Source organism: Podarcis pityusensis (assembly GCF_964106645.2).
Source record: "Podarcis pityusensis genome assembly, chromosome: 1".
Taxonomy (NCBI): domain Eukaryota; kingdom Metazoa; phylum Chordata; class Lepidosauria; order Squamata; family Lacertidae; genus Podarcis; species Podarcis pityusensis.
In genome coordinates this window covers 53190835-53210507 of record NC_138028.1, presented here as the reverse complement: position 1 = coordinate 53210507, position 19673 = coordinate 53190835, and the positions used below count along the sequence as shown (strand labels likewise).

The 19673-nt window shown below is 40.9% G+C and overlaps 1 protein-coding gene across 2 annotated transcripts in view; it reads left to right on the top strand.

Moving 5' to 3' along the window:
* Positions 1-19673, top strand: part of EXT2 (exostosin glycosyltransferase 2) — an 84415-nt gene extending 64742 nt beyond the window's left edge. For both annotated transcript variants that reach the window (XM_081001734.1, XM_081001733.1), the window contains 5 exons: positions 7098-7241; positions 8609-8737; positions 9962-10044; positions 15083-16685; positions 17009-19673. In XM_081001734.1, the coding sequence (XP_080857860.1) occupies positions 7098-7241; positions 8609-8737; positions 9962-10044; positions 15083-15221 (495 nt within the window). In that variant the 3' untranslated portion in view covers positions 15222-16685; positions 17009-19673. The remainder of the gene's footprint in view (positions 1-7097; positions 7242-8608; positions 8738-9961; positions 10045-15082; positions 16686-17008) is intronic.

The following is a 19673-nucleotide window of genomic DNA, read 5'->3' as shown; positions in this document are numbered from 1 at the left end:
CAGGATGAGCGAAGATCGAGAGAGTACATGCTGATTGCATTGTTGCCAGTACCTGTTGGCACTGCTGTTGGCAGTGTCATCAGGCCACGTTAATTTTGTGGTGCCCTCCAAGGGTGAGGCTCACCACTCCTGGAGTTCAGCATTGTGGAAGCTATAGAAATCAAAGAAGTTGACAGTGCTGAACGTTACAGAATAATTTAGGAAAAGTCATTGGTTTTGGCTGGAAGTTGAAGGTGTGAGAGGAGAAGATGAACTCATGTCAGAAAGCTTGTTTTTCCTTTAAGTGTGCGGGTTTGTTTGTTTTTTTAATAAGGGGGATATTGTTTTAAGTGGCAGAGAGGGGAATGAGATCGTCTGGATCCTCAAGTAAGAAACTAAGGAAGAATTAGAAAGGAGTGGGTGAACTAACAGTAGCTTAGTACAAAAGTGCTCTTTAGATTTTCTCCATAATCATGAAGAATAAGCTTAAGACAGTTGACATTATATGGAGTTGGTTTGACAATTGAAATACTGACTTAAACAATAATAAAATATATGTGGAAAAAAGAGATTTAAGTATGCCATATGTGTCTCCAGACAGGGAGGTTCTCCCATGGGGATTAGCAGTTATATGAGCAGCCGAGCTTATATTTTCTTCTTTTGGGGAAACATGGAGGATGGAAGGTTACACTCAAACAGGAATGTGGACAAGTACAGAACTGCTCTGTATTCACAATGGAAGGCTAGACAAATGAACATGTAGCCTGCTCTGGTTCAGAACACACCAGGAAGGACAGAGGATAAGTTTTCCTTTGACACATAAGCTTTCAGAAAGAAGAGAGATCTTGACATGGGACTGCTTTCAAATAAGCAGTTTCCTTGGGCAAGTCTCCAAGAGGACTGTGGCATGTTGGTTTGAATAGACTTGGCTAAATAATCTCATGTGTCTGGACTGCTGGCAAAGGGCATGGTCAGCTGTAATCTGGGGAATTGGCTGGAGTATCTGTATATGCGTTGTTTTTGTGTACTTGAAGAATTTGCATTCTAAGTGTGGCTTAGATTCGGTAAATCAAAACTTACAACAAATTGTAATAATATAGACCATTTAGGAGAAGAGGATATAAAGGTAAAATTTGTTAAGAAAAATCTGGGAGAATGCAAGAACCATCAGTGACTTGGCAGGCCAAATCCCTATTATTGAAATAGAAAGGTGGCAAAAAGCCATAAAGAAGGGCGCAAAATAAGCCCCCTAAGGATGCCCACTAGGAACGTGCTCTGATGTGTCCCAACCAGCCATATCTCTGATGTTGGGGCTCGGAGGACCTTGGACATGGGCAGGAGGAAGCTGCAGCTCATATTTCGCTTTAAACGTAAGAACATCAGAAATTATACCAAACACGCACTGACCACTCTTTCCATATATAGATCACTTCACAGTGGCTCATGTTAAAGAGGCTAAGTTAGTTTCTCAAGGCAATATAGTGATTCAGTGACTGAACTGGGGATCTGTAACTCCCAGTCCCACATTTGAACTTCAGGGTCCATTTTACCTAGTTTGCCTGACTTATGTTGGCCAGATGCTTGGATTGTGGAACTGCCTGAATAACAGCCTGGATAGTCTTTGTGTGAATTTGCTGCCATTTGGACAGAGCTTCCTCTGATTTGGCAGACACATCTGAGTCTTGCAAAAGCTGTTTTCCTCTTAGTGTGTTTAAAATAGTAATAATCACAACAGCCACCAATTTATAGAATAATTGTAGAATCCAGGGCAATGCCATACATGTGGGATAGAAAAGAGCCCTAAAACATATCTGTTTTAGCACAACCATGCTAATTTTTAATATTAACCGGGGAGGCAGGAGGGAACTGAATCAAACATCCAGAGTGTGGCAGTTCCTTTTTTATGCTGTTTCCTCTATAAGAGCATGAGGGGAAGTGTGTATAAATGCAGTTCCTACCTTTAACCCGCAAATCAGTGACTGCAGATCAATCTTCCCTGGGCCAGAGTGTCTTTGACTTGCTTGACAGGCCTGAGCTGGCTACCAGATGTTTAACTTGTCCTCGGCCTGTGGTAATTTATTTATCTGTTTATGTATTTCACCAAGAAAGTATCTGTTGCATTTCTGAGCAGTTTGCAAGGGAATTCTGAGGGAACAGTAGCAACATATAATGTTACCAGGAGGGTTTCTTTTTTAAGTGTCTTGCTTCAGTCAGGAGAAACATTTGGAAACGTGATGTTGGTAACGTTCTTCCTCTGCTTATTCTCCAGACCTTGTTTAAACATGTGGCTGAACTTTCTAGCAGCACAGACTTGTCTGGCTGTATCGATTAGGCTCTTTTTATAAAAAGAAGAAGAGAAGAGGGGTTACTTTGATCTCTGTACACTTTCAGCCATAAAAATTAAAGTAACACTCAAAAGTGTCAGACATTTTTTTTTACTTGTTAAAAGTGAACTATTAGGGTCCCTAATGATTTATTGCATGGTGCAAAACTACTGAAGCAAGAGCAATATAGCCCCTATGTGCTGTTTAATTTAAGGAGGCATGCGAATATCTACAGCTCTGTGACTTGAAGTGGAAGCTTTGTGAGAAGTAAGAGGACAGCTTTTCAGCATTGTGTTGACAGAAGTACTGACAGATAGTGTTCTGTGCTCTTAAACAGTTAGGACTATACAACATTTCTACCCATTCATCAGCTGTTTCTGTTCCCCTTACAAGAAAGATAAAAGCAAAAGAGCAAAGAAATGTAACATGGATTCAGCTGAACATAATTTTTGAAAATGAAGGCGAAGCAGACCAGTCTTGCTCTAAACCACATTTTTCATTTTCAACCTTTATGCAGCTGGAAGCTACCTTTCTTTAACCATGACGTGGTTGTGTTTAAAATTTGTTTCTTTGTGTCCCAAAATATACATTTAATATCAATTGTAGTGCTTATGAATCTCTCTGTTTATCTCTCTGTGTTGGGAATTGTCGGTCTTATGTTCTTTGTGAGAAGCCAGTGGCTTCAGCTCTGCCTGCTTCTGTACACTGCTGAAAAAGAGGGATAACTCTTGCTTGTTCTTGTAGCCCAGCTTGCTTGTAAAACCAACACACAGGGGGCGACAGGCATGCTAAGCTCTACCCCCATCACTGTGACTATATTCCTTGTCCAAGACTTGGAAGGCAACCTCCCAAAGTGGAGATCCTCATGCGCTCATGGCATCTCCCCACAGAGTTTAGAACCCTGAAAGAGCCATGGTGGCGATAAGGGGGAACTTACTGTGCTCATCCCTGCTTCCTTATGAGCTCTACATGTGAATAGAATGCCTGAGGCAGGCTTATGTTTCGCATTGATGATAAATGCTAAGTGCCTGTTGAGGCTGAGCAAAGATTTCTGCTCTTCTTGCCGTTTAAGGTTTAACTTGGCACACTTCCTGTATATTCATAGAAAAACAAGTCAGGCGTCGGGCAAAGCCAAAGTGTCAGCTAGGTATGGAAAAATGTTTGGCTGCTGCTGTTGTCATTTTTACCTAGTTCTAATGCTCTTCGACATGTAGTTGCTGGACTTACACTTTGCCATTCTTCTGCTACGGTAATAAAGCGAGCACTATGTCCTATATGAGCAACAGCTGTTTTCCCTATTAATCTAAAGTTTAGGCTCAAAACTTTCCTATGAGTATATTTTCTTAACTGTTCATAGAAGAATGTATGCTGTCTTCAACATATGAGCATGTGATTACCTTTATATGTGGTCACCAGTTAGCAATAAAAGAGAGACTAAGACTGCCTTTATCACCCATTCTAGCTCAATCTTTATGCATTTCTGGTCATGAAACTGTGGTTTGGAGGCAAGGAATGTGATGTCTGAATGGAACCTGGGTTTTGCCTCTGTTCCTAACTTAGAAGTAGTAAATAGCCCATCCTTTCGGGAGCCTCTCATTTCTTCTCCATCATTGTATTATACATAAGTATGTTTTGGGTGCTTCAGAGCAGAAGAAAGGTGGAACAACTCCAGCATCTCAGGGTAATTTTAAGATAATTTATGAATAAATCAATTTATAAGCTATACTACAGGCCTCCTTATATTTCAAAGCTAAATTAGATTAGCTTTATCGTACTTATACAAGCAACTTGTATAATTTTTCTGAAATAATATAATTTAGCACGATAAGCCGTAAAATGTTTTTATTTCAATTTCACTGCCTGGTTCCTTCCTCTGCTTCCATTTATTAGACATACTTCAGTTTACATCAGAGTGTTGTGATGTTCGTAGTCTCTAATACATGCACTATGCCAGTCAGCTGAAACTGTCTTCACAGCTGAACCTGCCTATTTTCAGCTTTCTTCCCCAGTCTCTCTTTAACCATTATCTCTTCTCTTCCCCTATAGCTGTCCTTTTCAACCCTCCCCCACCTCCAAGTTTTTCCCTTAAGTTTCCTGTCTGGCCTCTCATTATCTGATCTGCCTTTATGGCACAACACTTCTGCACTGGTAGGTGCAAAGAGTTGCAAACTCAGTGACACTGTAGCAACACTTCTGCAGGGCAAAGAAAAGGATGGGACATCATAGAGACTGCAAGGAGAGCTGCTCGCCATTTTGCATTATAGGTCTTTCCATAGGGTCAGAAATAAGGGACTGATGCTAGAACCTTGGACAATGCCAACAAAATAAAAAATAAGGGTAGAGAAGAGGGGAAAGCCACCAAAAGAATGTTTGGAAAATGTTTGAGAAATGAAACCAGGCCAGGTTTGAGCTGTGAAACCCCAGATTCTGTGGCACTAATGTATGACTGACAGCATTAAAAGCAGGGAGAAAGAAGGAACCGAAAAGCAGAAAGACAGGGTGAGAATCTTTGGGTTTGACAAGTAAGATTCTTGTGTAAGATTCTTGTGCATTTTCATCAGAACTGTCTTGGTTGAATTATCGGGATGTAAACCATATGAAATAAGTCAAGAAGCATTTATCAGAGTAAAAATGGAGACACCAAATGTAGACTGACCACATGAGAAGTTAGCTAGCTCTTCCATTGTTTCTGATGTTTTGACTGTGATCTGTCAAAACCGATCCACACATTATGTGGCAGTCATGTTTAATGTGAATACACTGGTGATCACAGTGTTTAATGTGGTGAGCACTCAGAAGTGTCAAGGCGGAGATGCACATCTCCTGTCACTTGTGGGTAATAGTGGAGATGAATTACCATTGGTACATATATAAGAACATAAGAAGATCCCTGCTGGTTCAGACCAAAAGCTCCATCAAGTCCAGCATTCGGCAGTGGCCAGGCAGATGTTTCTAGGAAGCTTACAAGCAGGTTATGCCAGAAACATCCCTCTCTTGCTATTACAGATCAAACTACTTGCCCAGCATTGCCTAGTCTGACTTGTTTGACTTCCAGTGGTCCTTCAGGGACTCTAGACGAGGTCTTTGCCATCACCTGCTATCTGACATCCTTAAATGGAGATGCTACAGCTTGAACCTGGGACTTGCCTGATGTTGAGCGTGTGCTCTTCCACTGAGTATGCTCCCTCTGCAGAAACTGCTATTCAGTGGCGTACTGCCTCTCAGTATTTACTTACAGGCATACACAACTTCTTCCGTGCTTTACAGTGCTCACTGTAGTGAACAATGGTACATAGGTGAAGCACACCTGTCACATTATCCCTAAAATGTCTGATTAGTGCCAGTAGCATTGCTTGTGCCAAGCAAGGGAAGCACCCATGCTATTTTCAAATGTTCACACATACACATACGTTTTGTGTGTGTGTGAATTGTAACCACAGATAACTAAACAATGCACTTCACAGATAGAACTTCCTCTGTCTTTAAATGGCCTACCTGCAATTTGTACCACCGTATTATTGGGCACGCGCATCTTTCCTTTCCTGCTCACTCCGGGAAATGTGTCTTTGAGTAATGTAGCCAGCACTGTATGTAAGGGGTGTATTAATGATGACTTGTCCCTATTCTTGTCAGCTTGTGTTTTGATCTGGTAGTCGCTAGCAGAGTAATGAAGTGATAGGAATAAGCATCTTGATTGTATCCAGGTGCCAGGAACAAGGCAAGTGGAAAGAAACTGTAGCAGTACTGCTACCAAAGCACCTAGAAAGTTGTTGAAAAACATAAAAAAGTTCTCATGTATGTCCAAAAGTGACTTGAGCCACACTAGGAAATGATTCATACAAAACTACTAGATTTTACTAGATTAGTCCATATAAAAACTGTTCACCTCATGATCAAAGCATTTGTCTTAACCCGCCTGCCCAAAGTCTAAACATGAAAGCTGAAATTGTTTTCTGTTTATTTTTGTAATAATAAGCCATATTTGCACAAACATTTTTTTTCATTTTCGAAAGTGCATATTGTATGAAGTACTCTTTGTGAAGATTTATTGTTTCAGATTACTGTGTCACTAGGATATTATTTTTTTACTCACTCCAAATGCAGTATCACAAACTGTCACTGTGGTCACTGACTGAAATGAAAAACAGTCACATCTGAAGCTGTTTGGGGGAGCATATGGTAGGTGAAAGGAATTGAAGAAAGTGAAATAGGCTGTCAGGAAAGACTGTTGTATGAATCAACCATTTAATCTCCAATAATCCTTTTGCAAGGGAAATGAAAGCAGATGACTGCTTAACACAGCTCAAGAAAACAACCTAAATGTTTCGAAGACACTTGGTTATAACATCCCATAAGGATGACAGGCTGCCTGAAGAGTCTTGATCCCTGTACTATATTGATGTACAGTAGAGTGATATTTAGCAGCCAATGCCAAGTTGACAGAGGGACAACTGAAAGTTGGCTATAGACCAGAATTGGGCAAGGAGGAGCAGCAGTGCTGATGCCACAGTAGGAGGTGGGGGCACACCCACCATTCCCACAAGAACAGATATAGTAGTAGTAGTAGTAGTAGTAGTAGTAGTAGTAGTAACAACTGCTTTCAGAAAGGCCCAAGGAGAGAGCAGCTGCTGAAGCAAACATCACAAAATGGGAAGGGGAAGGTTGGTCAGGGGAGTTCTGATTTACACCATTGTAACCTGTGGCAGACACTCTGTATTTATCTATAACTGTTATTTTCTGGGTCCAGCTTTTTGGCGAATACCATTAGCATAACACCTCAGTTATACTCTGCAGGTATGGAGAGAGTTCCCTGACCGGCTTGTCGGATATCCTGGTCGCCTACATTTGTGGGACCATGAAACAAGCAAGTGGAAATATGAGTCGGAGTGGACCAATGAAGTTTCAATGGTGCTCACAGGAGCAGCGTTTTACCACAAGGTAAGAAGTGACATAATTCTGAAGTAGTGGGTTTGCATGTGGCATAGGGACAGAGCCTTGTATGTCAGTAGTGGATGGTAGACACGTTATAGCATAATGCAGGCGTCGGTGATCTTCCTCTGATGTGCTGGTGAAGGCAGATATGAAGGAGAAAGAAGCCACATTCTGTTGGTGGATCCCTTGGAATAAAATGTCTATCTGTTTGGAATATTTGGATACAGACTCAGAGGTATAATGTTACGGGTTTTTCAGCAGAGGGGAAGGGCTAATATGTTTGCATACAAGTGGCTATTTTTATTCATCTCTGCCCTTGAATGGCACATTCCATATTTTAAAAATGTTTTTGAAAGATTCATTGATTTGAAAGAAGTTCACCGTGTGACATTAGGAAGGCTGTGTTTGAGTAGCTCAAGCCCAGACATTTCATGGCCATGTGGTACTTGTTCTTTGGATCTAGGCTACTGGCACAAATAAGATTATCAGAAAAGGTTTTGCGCGACATTTACAGTGGAATGATGAGGTAATGCTTGTGTTTCCGGAAGCCACGCCTTGGTTTCTGAATGTTTCGGAAGTCGAATAGACTTCTGGAACGCATTCTGTTCGAAAACCAAGGCACGACTGTAGTTGGTCCAGCGAGTTCAAATTGCGGCTTTCTGTTTTAAAATGCCATGTTGGATCAAGTATCTAAGCTACTGAAGAGATTAGGGAATAGCGCAGTGGGGTGGGAATACATGTTGGGCATGATACACCTCTAGTGGAGTTGTATCTTCGGGGCTGCCTGCTCCCATGTACCTGCTTGTGTACTGCACTAATCCTCACAAGTCCTTCTCCAGTTGCCCCCATAGTGGTGACCAATGACAGCCTTTCCAGTAGTGGCATGCCCATCTTTGGAATACATTCCTTTAGCTCCCACTCTCTCTGTGGCACCAGGCAAGGATCTTTTACATTTTTAAAATAAAAGGTATTTTAAAATGCCACCTGTGTTTTGGAGCGCGCGCACCCCTCCAATTTTATTTTTCTGCTGTTTTATTTTTATTATGCATTTGTTTATTTTTAATTCTAATTCTGATTCTAATTTTATTATTAATTCCATTGTGTTTATACTCAGAGCATGTATAAAATAAAAGTAATCATAAAATACAGTTGGTTCCATCCAATGGTGCAAAGGCCAACCTGAAAGGGACTGCTGCAAGGATGTGGCATAATTTTTTGTGCAAACCTCTGTTAATTCCCAGTGGAACCTGCTCACTTAACTCCCATTCCAGTTTAAACCTGTCTTGGTTTTTTATGGTTTAGGAAACCTGCAACTGCAGCAGATATTCACAAATATTACTTTTTTTATCTCAAATCGCTTTTCCTTTCTGCAGTATTTTAACTACTTGTACACATACAAAATGCCTGGGGACATCAAGAACTGGGTGGATGCTCACATGAATTGTGAGGACATTGCCATGAATTTTCTAGTGGCCAATGTTACTGGAAAAGCGGTTATTAAGGTAAGCTTTGCTTCAGCTGTTTCTCTCAGACATGGTAATGTTTTGTTTTATTCATGCCATTTTTTTTAATCCCACCCTTCCTTCAAGGAACTCGATGTACAGGTTACCCCTCACAACAGCCCTGTATAGTAGATTAGGTTTAGGCTGAGAGACAGAGTGACTGGCTCAGGGTTACCCAGTGATCTTCATGACAGAGTAGAGATTTGAATCTAGATCTCCCATATGTTCCCAGCTATTACTTTTGGACAAATGTCATATGGATTTGAGGAGTTTGAGCCATTTTGGTTGCGTAAGGAGGTGTTGATCCCATTAGCTGTGATCATTCTGACCAGACAAATGTTGTGTTGGGGGGGGGTGGAGGGGAGAGCAAGTTAAACATTTTTTGTTCAAATCACTGAGCAAAATTAAAAGGAGGAAAACATGCCCAACCCGATCCATCCCTGTCTATCTTAACTGGCAACAGCTGATTTATAGGAATGCTAATTGCAGGAATGTTAATTGCAAGATCAGTTTTTAAATGAACTTTTATCCCTGAATTAATTTCCTGACATGTTTCAACACATTTCCTTGGCCTGGATGTTCACTTTGTCTGCTCATTTCAAAGTGTGTCAACTCGGAATGAGATTTAGAGGCCTCCAGGCATTACTTCAATTAGCAAGGTCTGCTTTCCTGCCTGTCCATCATCATTTATCCAGACCGGTGGCTGTGTTTCCTAGAAAAGCCTTAGAAGATAAAGTGTGTGTGTGTTTGCTGTGAGAGTTTCTGAACTGTGCAAGGGCACTGCAGAGTCATTTGGCACCTCGGTGCAGTTGGGAGAGCCTCGCAGAGTTTGCCAGTCAGCTATTAAGTGAGCAAAGTGTGTCTGTTGGATTAAGGTTACGGTGAAGTATGGGAAGCTATATTTCATCGCTCTTATGGCTGCAAGAACAAATGGTGTTTATACAGGGACCTTGGCAGTGAGAAAACAGTCATTAAACAGGAATTAAGGAGCTTGTCATCGCCACTACTTTCCACTTACAGAAGGCAAAACCCCTCCAAGCATTTTTTATTGGGTCACTGTGAGTTTTGCAGTCAGCTGGGCCAGATGGAACTAAGTGGCATAGGTTCTCCCCCCCCTTCGAGGCTTTGACTTACAGTACAAATATGTTCAAGGGCACTGTGCTGCATTTCTGAACGCGGGGGTTAATGTTTGTGCTGTGACAATGTTGTGTTGACTTTGCACAGGTGACCCCAAGAAAGAAATTTAAATGTCCAGAATGCACAGCTATTGATGGGTTATCACTAGACCAAACACACATGGTGGAAAGGTGAGTGTCCCATCCTGTTCCCTTTGCCATTCCCAGTGCTTAATCCATAAGAGTCTTTGAAGTTAGGACCAAATCATTCACTGCTTTTATTTACAAAAACATGGTTACACAGATCTAATTTGCAAAGGCAGTTTTAGCATGAGACAACTTGCCCGTTACTTATGCTGAGAAGCTAGCTGATTGCATCCCGAGCCCAGCAGGTCTATTGGGTTTGAATATGTACTATACACACATAGGAGCACAGGCATCCTTGTGCTTAATAAGACGGCATGTCAAGCAATAATAGAATTGTTTCAAGTAAATTAAAATGATGAACTTATTAGAATGATAGAAAACCAAAAATAAAATTATAGGAAAAAGAGAATGGTCTGAGCTCAAGGCTTTGGAGGTGCAGCCTGCATTCATATTTTAGCATGAAAGCAGATAGAAATAAAACACGGTCCCCTTTTGCCTATCTCCTTTCATACTTCCTTAATGACTCCATTAAAAAGCATATTTTGCTACCTTTTGAAATAGGGTTTAGTGGTATTGAACTGATTTCAACAGGCCTTAACTGTCAAGTCTATGTTGCCATGAGAGAGGGAAAGTATGGCATATTAAGAATAATCTGAAATGCATACCTCTAAATGAGAGTAACTGAGAGAAACAGTATTATAGTACAAACAAATTACCTATTGTGTTATATTTCAGAATCTTGAGCTCTGTAATTCTGGATAGAAGGGCACCCAATCAGAAGAGAAATAGCTATTTGAAGCACACTTACCAGACATCTACACACTCCTTCCTTTATAATGCTTTGCAACTATAACAATAGGGATATTTTGTATTCACTTTGTGCTCTTTCCATCGCAATGTTTCACTGAGAAGTTAAGAGATCACTGGTGAAATGGACACTGTCACAGGCTGTGTGAAGGACTGATTTATGAGAAGAGATTAAGACAAATATATATAGCCTCGATAAGAAATTACTAAATAGGTATAAGTCTTCAAGTATTTAAGAATGTAAACACCAAGCATGGTGATAAGTTATTTTGGGTGGCACAAGGATATATAATATGAAAAAAGGGGATTAAATTAAGGAAAAGCCATCAGGAAGTACTACTTAATCATGACACCTTATGCTATAGATTAGAATAGTTTCCAATTGGAGGGGGTGGATTCCTTAGGAACTTAAAATGTGAAATGAACCTTATCCTTTTCCTCCTGTGTGGGCCCTCTGACACTCTCATCATGAGTCTTGTCAATGAACAAACTAGGCTGTCACCTATGTAGCACTATGTTCCACATTTTAATCAGGCCCTAAACTGTGTTAATTTTGAGAGGAACCTTTCCTTCCAAGCAGTCTTAAGACAGGACTGCACTAACTTTAGAGGATTCAGAGGCAAGATCTAGTTGCACAGTATTCTTCATTTTCAATTTAATATCATAGCGTTGAATCCTCTTGTCCATGGCTTAGATCTTATTTTGTGTTCTACCTCCCGTGTTGGAGGCAACATTGCCTCTACATACTGGTTGCTGAGAATCGCAGGTTGGTTGGTTGGGTGAGTGCTGTTGTGCTCAGCTTCTGCACATAGGCTTCCCATGGGCATCTGCTTTTCTACTGTGAGAACAGACTGCTGGATTGGGTAGGTTTGGCCTGACCCAGCAAGCTCTTCTTACATTATCTTATCTGGCTTCTCAGATTTTCAGGCTTAGGTATGGTTCTACTGCTGTAGACTTAAATTCCTCATCCGCACCACTTCCACAGCATATCTGAATGAGATAATAGTTATGAGAATCATCCAATGTGGGTGTTGGGTGCGTGAATGGGCCTGTGGTACTAGTCATGTTTCTCCCATCATTTTGGGCTGATGCATTTGATCCGGATGTGCTGTTCACGCCTTTAAAGGTAGAAATCACATTTGGCTTTAATGTCCATTGTGTTTACGGGATATCATTTAATTTTCATTTCTGTCAATAGCTTTTATCATGCAGATCCCCTCCCTCAAATATCAAGTTGACATTAATTTCATACAGGATATTAAAAGAGCTGCTGTACTGACATTATTCTTATTTATTCTTATAAATAAATCTCAAAGGAGCACAGGGTGGTGCACTTCATACATATTTGTGTGTTCATTTTGCAGGTATCGAACTGAATGTACTGCACACAAAATTAGTATCCTAGCACCTATGTTTTTGTCTGTTTTGGAAATCCAAATTTCCAATCCTAATGCTTACTGAGAAAAACTTTCAGTTTAATAGGCATTGTTGATTTCAAGCTAGTGAAAAGTTTTAAAAGTTTCTAGTGGCCTTATGGAAGGGACACTAATACCCCACAATGGACATCATCCTCCATGGCAATTTTTTCTTGCTTCCCTCAGCTTACTGACCACTTAATCATAATTGCCATGCCCTTACTTCCCTTGTTACTTTACCATCCTATTCCTTACTTAAGACTTTCCCCATCATAAAACTGTTTCCCACTATTTGGCATTGAATGAGTTTTTGCACCCTTTGTATTAGCATGCTCACTGGAACTTAGTATGTTAAACATCCAGCACAGTTTACCAGGGTACCTTGTAGACATCAGAGTTCTAACAGTTATATTCTTTCAGATAAATTTGCTCTGTTACTTACTGCTAACCCCATGGGGAGATGGGGTAAAATCCAATATTATTAAATATGGATACTTTATTTCACTCAGTTGGACAATGAAAATAAACCAGTCAGTTTCAGGTTTGGGTTTTAAAGTAATGTTGTATTTCAAGCTCTCAAGTACAATCAGTGCTGTACAGACCCTAAAGAGAATGCTTGTTTGTTTTTAGGGGAAACCCTGTTTCCAGGGAATTTTTAAAATAAAATAAAAAAATCCAAGAACTATTTCAGAATGCCTTTTGGTTTCTTAACTGCTTATTTTTGCAAGGCCTGTTCTGAGCCAAATTCAACCTGACAGTGGCTCTTTAAGAGCTATGTTGGCAGCTAATCCACCCTAGTTTACAACATGTACATTGCTTTAAGAATGCCTGGAATTCTGGTGGGGAGGGAATAGGGAATCTTTGACCTCTGTGGAAATGTGCAGCTGACAGCATCTCCTTTCTCTTCGCTACGATTAAATGTTTCAGTCAAAGAGCTTCACATCTTTGCCAAATCCTATATGGTATGAGGCTCCGCCTCCTGTTTTGTGCATCTGACCAAGTAGGAAAATGCATGCAATAGTTTGCTAGGTTTAAGGTGCCAATGGCCCCTTTACTGTACTTCCTGTCAGGAGCTCGTCCTACACCCAAGTAGGACCCTGGCAGAGACACATGCCCAACTGGCATGTTCTCTCCCTCCTGGTTGATCGTTTGGGAGCTTCAAAAGCTTTTTTCAGCCCGAACATCACAGCGACCGATGCCAACAGATATCGGCACACTTAGGGATCCACAGAGTGTTCGCAGTTTATGTAACAGACCTCAGCAACTCAGCATTTTGGCTAGTCTACTTTATTTACATATAAGCACACACAGAGCACTACAGCATGGCTCCCTCTCTCTCTAACATCAGACAGCAAAGAGAAAAGGGACAAAGGACAATAGTCCCACTTCACAGAACACAGTAACACAAACATCCTGTCTCTGTCACTTCCCACTCTGTGGAGTCAAAACATACACCGCCATGTGATAGGCAAAAATCCCATGACTGCAATCATGGAGCAGGAATTCTAACACTTCCTACAACTTACACAGTGACTCCTCCGAACCCACTTGTGTGCTCACCACCCCACATGTATTTGATGTACAGCTCTGGGAAGACTAGGATCTTCAGACAGCAAGATTACAGATGCACACCTTAATTATGAGAGTAAAGGAGAGTCCCTAACTACCCAAGCCTGAAGACTGAGTGTAATAATTTGCTACAGGAGAAAAAAGAAGGGAGGGAGTATACCTGATCTAGGAGCAAGTGGTGTGCAAAGTCAGGAATAGCGGGCTGTGTCTTCTGTGTTAAGCTGTCTCCTTAGAATCCTGTGCCAGCAAAGTTACAGTATTCCTTGCCCATTCTTTGGTTTGTGGTCTAGGGAAGCAGAAAGCTTTATCCATAAGATCGCAGAGCCAATAGGGGGTTCTGTTGGAGGTGTGAGCTACCAAAGCACTTAAAATCTGAGGTGTAAATACAGTTTTGAGCTAATTCACCTCACTGGATAGGAGAGGGGGCTTTCTGGATGAGGGAATACTATAAGACCTGTATTCCTTTGAATCATTTGAGGGTTGTTGGGTTTTCCTTTGCAAATTCCTGTACTTTAAAAGCATCCTGCCTACTTCTAAAAGGCTAAATATAGTTAAAGGGCAAAGGCCAAGTTATAGAGGAAAGTTTTTGCCTGGTGCCTGAAGATAATACAATGATGGTGCTAGGTGACGCTCCTTGGGGAGAGCATTCCACAAATGAGGAGCCACCACAGAAAAGGCCTGTTCTCGTGTTGCTACTTTCCTGACCTAAGATGATGAGCTCGGGGTTCAGGCTGGTTCAAATGAGGAGAGGCGGTCTGCAATATATTGTTGTCCTGGATTGTTTAGGGCTTTACTGCTCACAAGCAGCATTTTGAAATGGACCTAGATTGGCAGCCAGTCCTGTCGGGGCCAGGATTGGTTTTATATGCTTAAACTGTCTTGCCGAAATTCTGCACTAACTGAAGTTTCCTAATCGTCTTCAGAGGCAGCTCCACATATAACGCTTTGCAGTAATCCAACCTAGAGGATACTAGAGAATCAGCAACAGTGGTTAGGCTATCCCTGCCCAGATAGAGGCACAGCTGAGCATCCAGATGAAACTGATGGAAGGCACTCTGTGTCACCAAGGCCATCTGAGCCTCAATCAACAGCAAAGGATGCAGAAGTACCCCCAAGCTACGTATCCACTCTCAAAAAGGAGCAAATGATGTAAAAAATCCACATTGGCACCCAGTGTTAACAGTATATAGTGTTTTAAGAGAAGATTAAGTTATAGTAAGTGCATAGCTAAACTTAGCATATTATAGTGAAACGGATCTGTTGCTAAGCAATGCAATTGTTTCTTTCCCTAGGTCTGAATGCATTAACAAGTTTGCCTCCGTCTTTGGGACCATGCCTCTGAAAGTGGTGGAACACAGGGCGGATCCCGTCTTGTACAAAGATGACTTCCCTGAAAAACTGAAAAGTTTTCCTAACATTGGAAGCTTGTAAAGAATAGACGCAAGGCCAATTGGATATTGGGATCCAATACACAAACAGTGACTGGTGCCGAGCATCAGGCCTTGGAGAAGAGTTCCTGGGTGCATTACAAAGAGGATGCAGAGGTGCCTCACTCCTGGTGTAATCCAAGCTTTTTCCATGGACAACACAGGGCAAAGAATCAAACCACATGCTGCTGCTGCCTTGCTATGTGGGTCTGCTGAAATGCCATACAAATATTTATTTGTTCTACAGACCTTACATTCTGACAAAGAGTTAAGCACAAACAATACAGAATCCTACACACACACACACACACACACACACACAGTATTTTTTCCTCTAAGGGCCATTGGTTGTCACTTAAATCTATTGTGGAATCTATTATGGAAAACACTGCTATCTCTCCTAAGAGCTGCTTTCGCTTCATAGACCCCACATTTCTCTTCTATGCAAGCCTGGTTTACATGCAGCCTTTGAGATGTGTGATTAGGATTAACTCTTGTGCAGATATGCTAGGTTTTCTTTTGCTGAGTAAGATTAGAAAAGATGATTGGCATGACACCAGACTTATACAGGGGGCGGGGAGATAGCAATTGGAGTAGAATAAATCATTTCCTTTACTCAAATTACTTCTTCATGAATGTGAACACATTTCATGTTTATTTTCACAGAAGAGAAGACTGCATGCTTCACCAGCCTCAGTCCCCTTTTCTTACTATGCTGAAACATTTTTTTCAGTTCAGATGCACGTGGTCAAGACATAAACCTATGCAGCATCTAAACAAAGTTGATAGTTTGAAACTCTGCTTAGGAAACAACATGCCATGTTCTGATTCTTAAACGTGTTTATGGAGAGAAATGCACTTTCTCTATTGGATTGTGCAGGTATGAAGTATATTCACAGCTAATAAAAAGCAAACTTTTCTGACCAGCCACTATCTCAAAGCTACACACAAAGTGTTGGTACATAGAATTCACTGCCCACAAGATAATTAAAATCCATTCACTGCCCCATAAAGAACCACAGTTCAGTAGAATGTGCTTCCCCTTGAAAGCAGTCAGTCAGCCACCAACCATCTGTACTTGTTGTACACGAAAACCTCGTTTATTTCTGTAGGCCTTCCCAGAAGAAGGACACACCTATTCACAGATAGGAATTTGTTGGCACTTTTTAATGAAAACACATTGTATTTTTTACTGTATTTTGTTTTGTTTTTTTAATACAGTGCAGGGTTAGCACTTCTGTAACAATTTCTAATAAACAAATAATACAACACATGCTTTACATGCAAACGGGTTCAGTCCCTGACATCTCAACATAGAACAGGGAAAGACTCCTATTTGAAATCCTGGGGACCTGATGTCAGTCAGTGGAGGAAGTGATGGGAATGCACAGACAAAATAGTACATCAGAATGAGCTGGACTGAGGAATGAACAGACATGCTTTTGAATTGCACAGACCTCTTTAAAAGGTAAAGGTACCCCTGCCCATCAGGGCCAGTCGTGTCCGACTCTAGGGTTGCTTGCTCATCTCGCTCAAGAGGCCGGGAGCCAGCGCTGTCCAAAGATGCTTCCGGGTCACGTGGCCAGCGTGACGAAGCTGCTCTGGTGAGCCAGCACCAGAGCAGCACACGGAAACGCCATTTACCTTCCCGCTATAAAGCGGTACCTATTTATCTACTTGCACTTAAGGGTGCTTTCGAACTGCTAGGTGGGCAGGAGCTGGGACCAAACGACGGGAGCTCACCCCACCGCGGGGATTCGAACCGCCGACCTTTCGATCGGCAGGTCCTAGGCTTTAATTGGAATAACATGTATAGATTGATTTATGTTGAGTTTCTTTTTTTCTTGAGCCAGCACAGCAGCAGCTACTACCCAAACTAAAGATAATAGGCATAAGTTTATGTTCATCTAGGTGAGGAAAGAGTTTTCCTCTTTGCACCAACGGTATGGCGTTCCAGTATGTTGCATTATGAGAGATTAGCACATCTCTCTGAAGCCCGCTCCACTGTTGTTTTCAGAGGTTACTCTTATTTACGGTGTCTGCTCATGCGATTTACCTATCTGCAAGCTGCATGACAAATGCTAGGAACCTTTTTCATCCTTCTCACGTGAGTCTGAATGAAAGAAATTGAGAATTGCAGAGATTCTCCCCCACCCCCAGTATCCTGGTGAAAAACAGGCTTGCTCCTTGTCAGGGTGATACTGACAGAACACTGGCTGGAAGGGGGTGTTTCAACTTCAAACTCTCAGGGAGTTATAAATTAGACTATTCCGTTCATCAGGGAAGACGTGTTTTTCGTACGTATTTTTTTCTAAAGTTTTCCAGATTACATCCTCTGCTATAACTTTGACTAGAAAATAATGTTAGATGATGGAGGATTTGCTTATTTCAAAACACCAGGAGCTTAATTTTGAGCCACAAAGAACTCTTCAGTAGAATCTGATTTGCAAAAGGCTTATCACTGTAACTAATTTTGCATCTGTTCTGAGTGAGATAGTGGGCAAAGGACTCTCCTTCCTTCTGGTTTAAGCGTGCTTCATCTAAGCTGGTTCTCTTTTCCTTGGTGCAGCATTTATTAGCGGTCACTGCAAGAAAAGTGAGAGTGGGCCGTTCTCTTTTTTTACCAATGAGAACTTAAGCTCAACAATCTAACTACTTTTTATGTATGTTTCATTATAAACTATCATCCCTGCCCCTATAGTTTTAAAAAACCTTCCTGTTCCTTTCTTAGGAATACAGTGTGCAAGTTCTTTAAAAAGTTATCTTACATATATTGGTGTTCCATAATTTGATTTTCTTTATCTGGGATAAGCTCTACTTTTAAGCTGAACTGCTGCAGAATCTATGCCCATCTTTGCAACGTTTTATGCCCTTTTAATTCCTGCCCCCATTCACAAGGCCTTAGTTTGTGTATAGCAGTTAGTTACTCCTAATTGTAAAAATTATTTCACAATACTTCTACCATTAGAAGGTATTTGTGTCCACCAGTGTGCAGTAGGTATAAAGTTAGGGTAAACAATTACCCTGACTTCCTTTCCATTTTTTGCAAAATTGCAAACAAGACCAGATACATATTTTTAAAATAAGGAAGAATATTTGTTCCCTAAGTGCCAGAGATTTTAAGACACTTAACAATTCATAAACCTTTGTTTCATTATAGGATTCATTTCATAACCAATCCATTTATCTGTTTCATCAGTTAACCACCAGTTATCTTTGACAGCTTCTGCTTCTTTATCTCACCTCTTCCACAATCCACATTTCCTAAGCTATGATAAGGATGTTGATATCTCAAACATGGTTTACTAGTTACCTTCTCAGGTGTTACTAGATCAGTATATTCTTTAGGTGTTTCTGATACACTACCAGTATCTCCAACCTGAAACATCATCCTGTTCCAACTGTATGGAATCGGTTTTTTCTGGAAAATGTGACGTTTCAATGTTACCTTTCAAGATATTACCTTTGGTGATTCCTCTTTGTGCCACTGATAGTTCTTGACCTCTAGTCTTAGGGTTCATCCACACTTTCATTTGACCCATGTTTTTTGTTATATTACATATTGATCTCTTATCCTGGGTCCAAGAGCTGCTCTTTTTCCTCCACTGCTTGCTCCAATTAGAACCCGATGCTAACTGCTGAATCAGGTTTTACAAGATCCATCTCCCATTTGGACAAACAGGATTCAGCATAGCTACTGGTACAGTCCCATACAGCTTGGAGATGTTCTGTATATTGAATTAAGTATGCTGGAGAAGTCTCTTACGTGAGCTTCCCTTTGTTCCCGAAAGAGTTACTGTGTCATCATGTTATCACCCTAAATGTGTGTATTTCGGCTGTAGTACGTTAATGCATATTTTCATAAAGGCTAATCGTACATAACTGGGAGGGCAATTGTACCCACCGCCACAGGTTTATCAACTGGAAGATAAACTACGGTAAGTGGAATTCTGATTGGCAAATGGTATCTCATTTCACACATGGCATTTTTAAAGGTGCACACTAAATGTTAACTGCACATCTGAAAGTGAAAAATGTGAATGCAGTAAATGGGTTTGTACTTTTGTCAGGGGGCTGTGATAAGCTGCAGCTCCTTGTTGAGTGTACACTCAGTAGCAAAATGAGTGTACACTCACATTTCCTGCTGCCCAATGTGAAAACATTCAGAAGCAGGCTGAAATATCCCTTTCTTACCCACCTAGATTTCAGAAGCATTAAGTGAACAAACTCTTTGAAGGAGTTCCAGTGAAGGTTGCTTTTTTAAAATAAGTCTTCAACCAGTAAAATGTGTCACAGGTATGGTCCTAAAACATTTCACAGCTGCATTTATATTGGAAACCTTTTTTTCCTCTACTGTCTGTTAGCATTCTTTAATGACATTGTCCAGGGACCACTTTTCCCCTGTGTGTGTGTAAATGCGTTTTCTTTTTAAAAATTAAAACATTTGTAAATACAA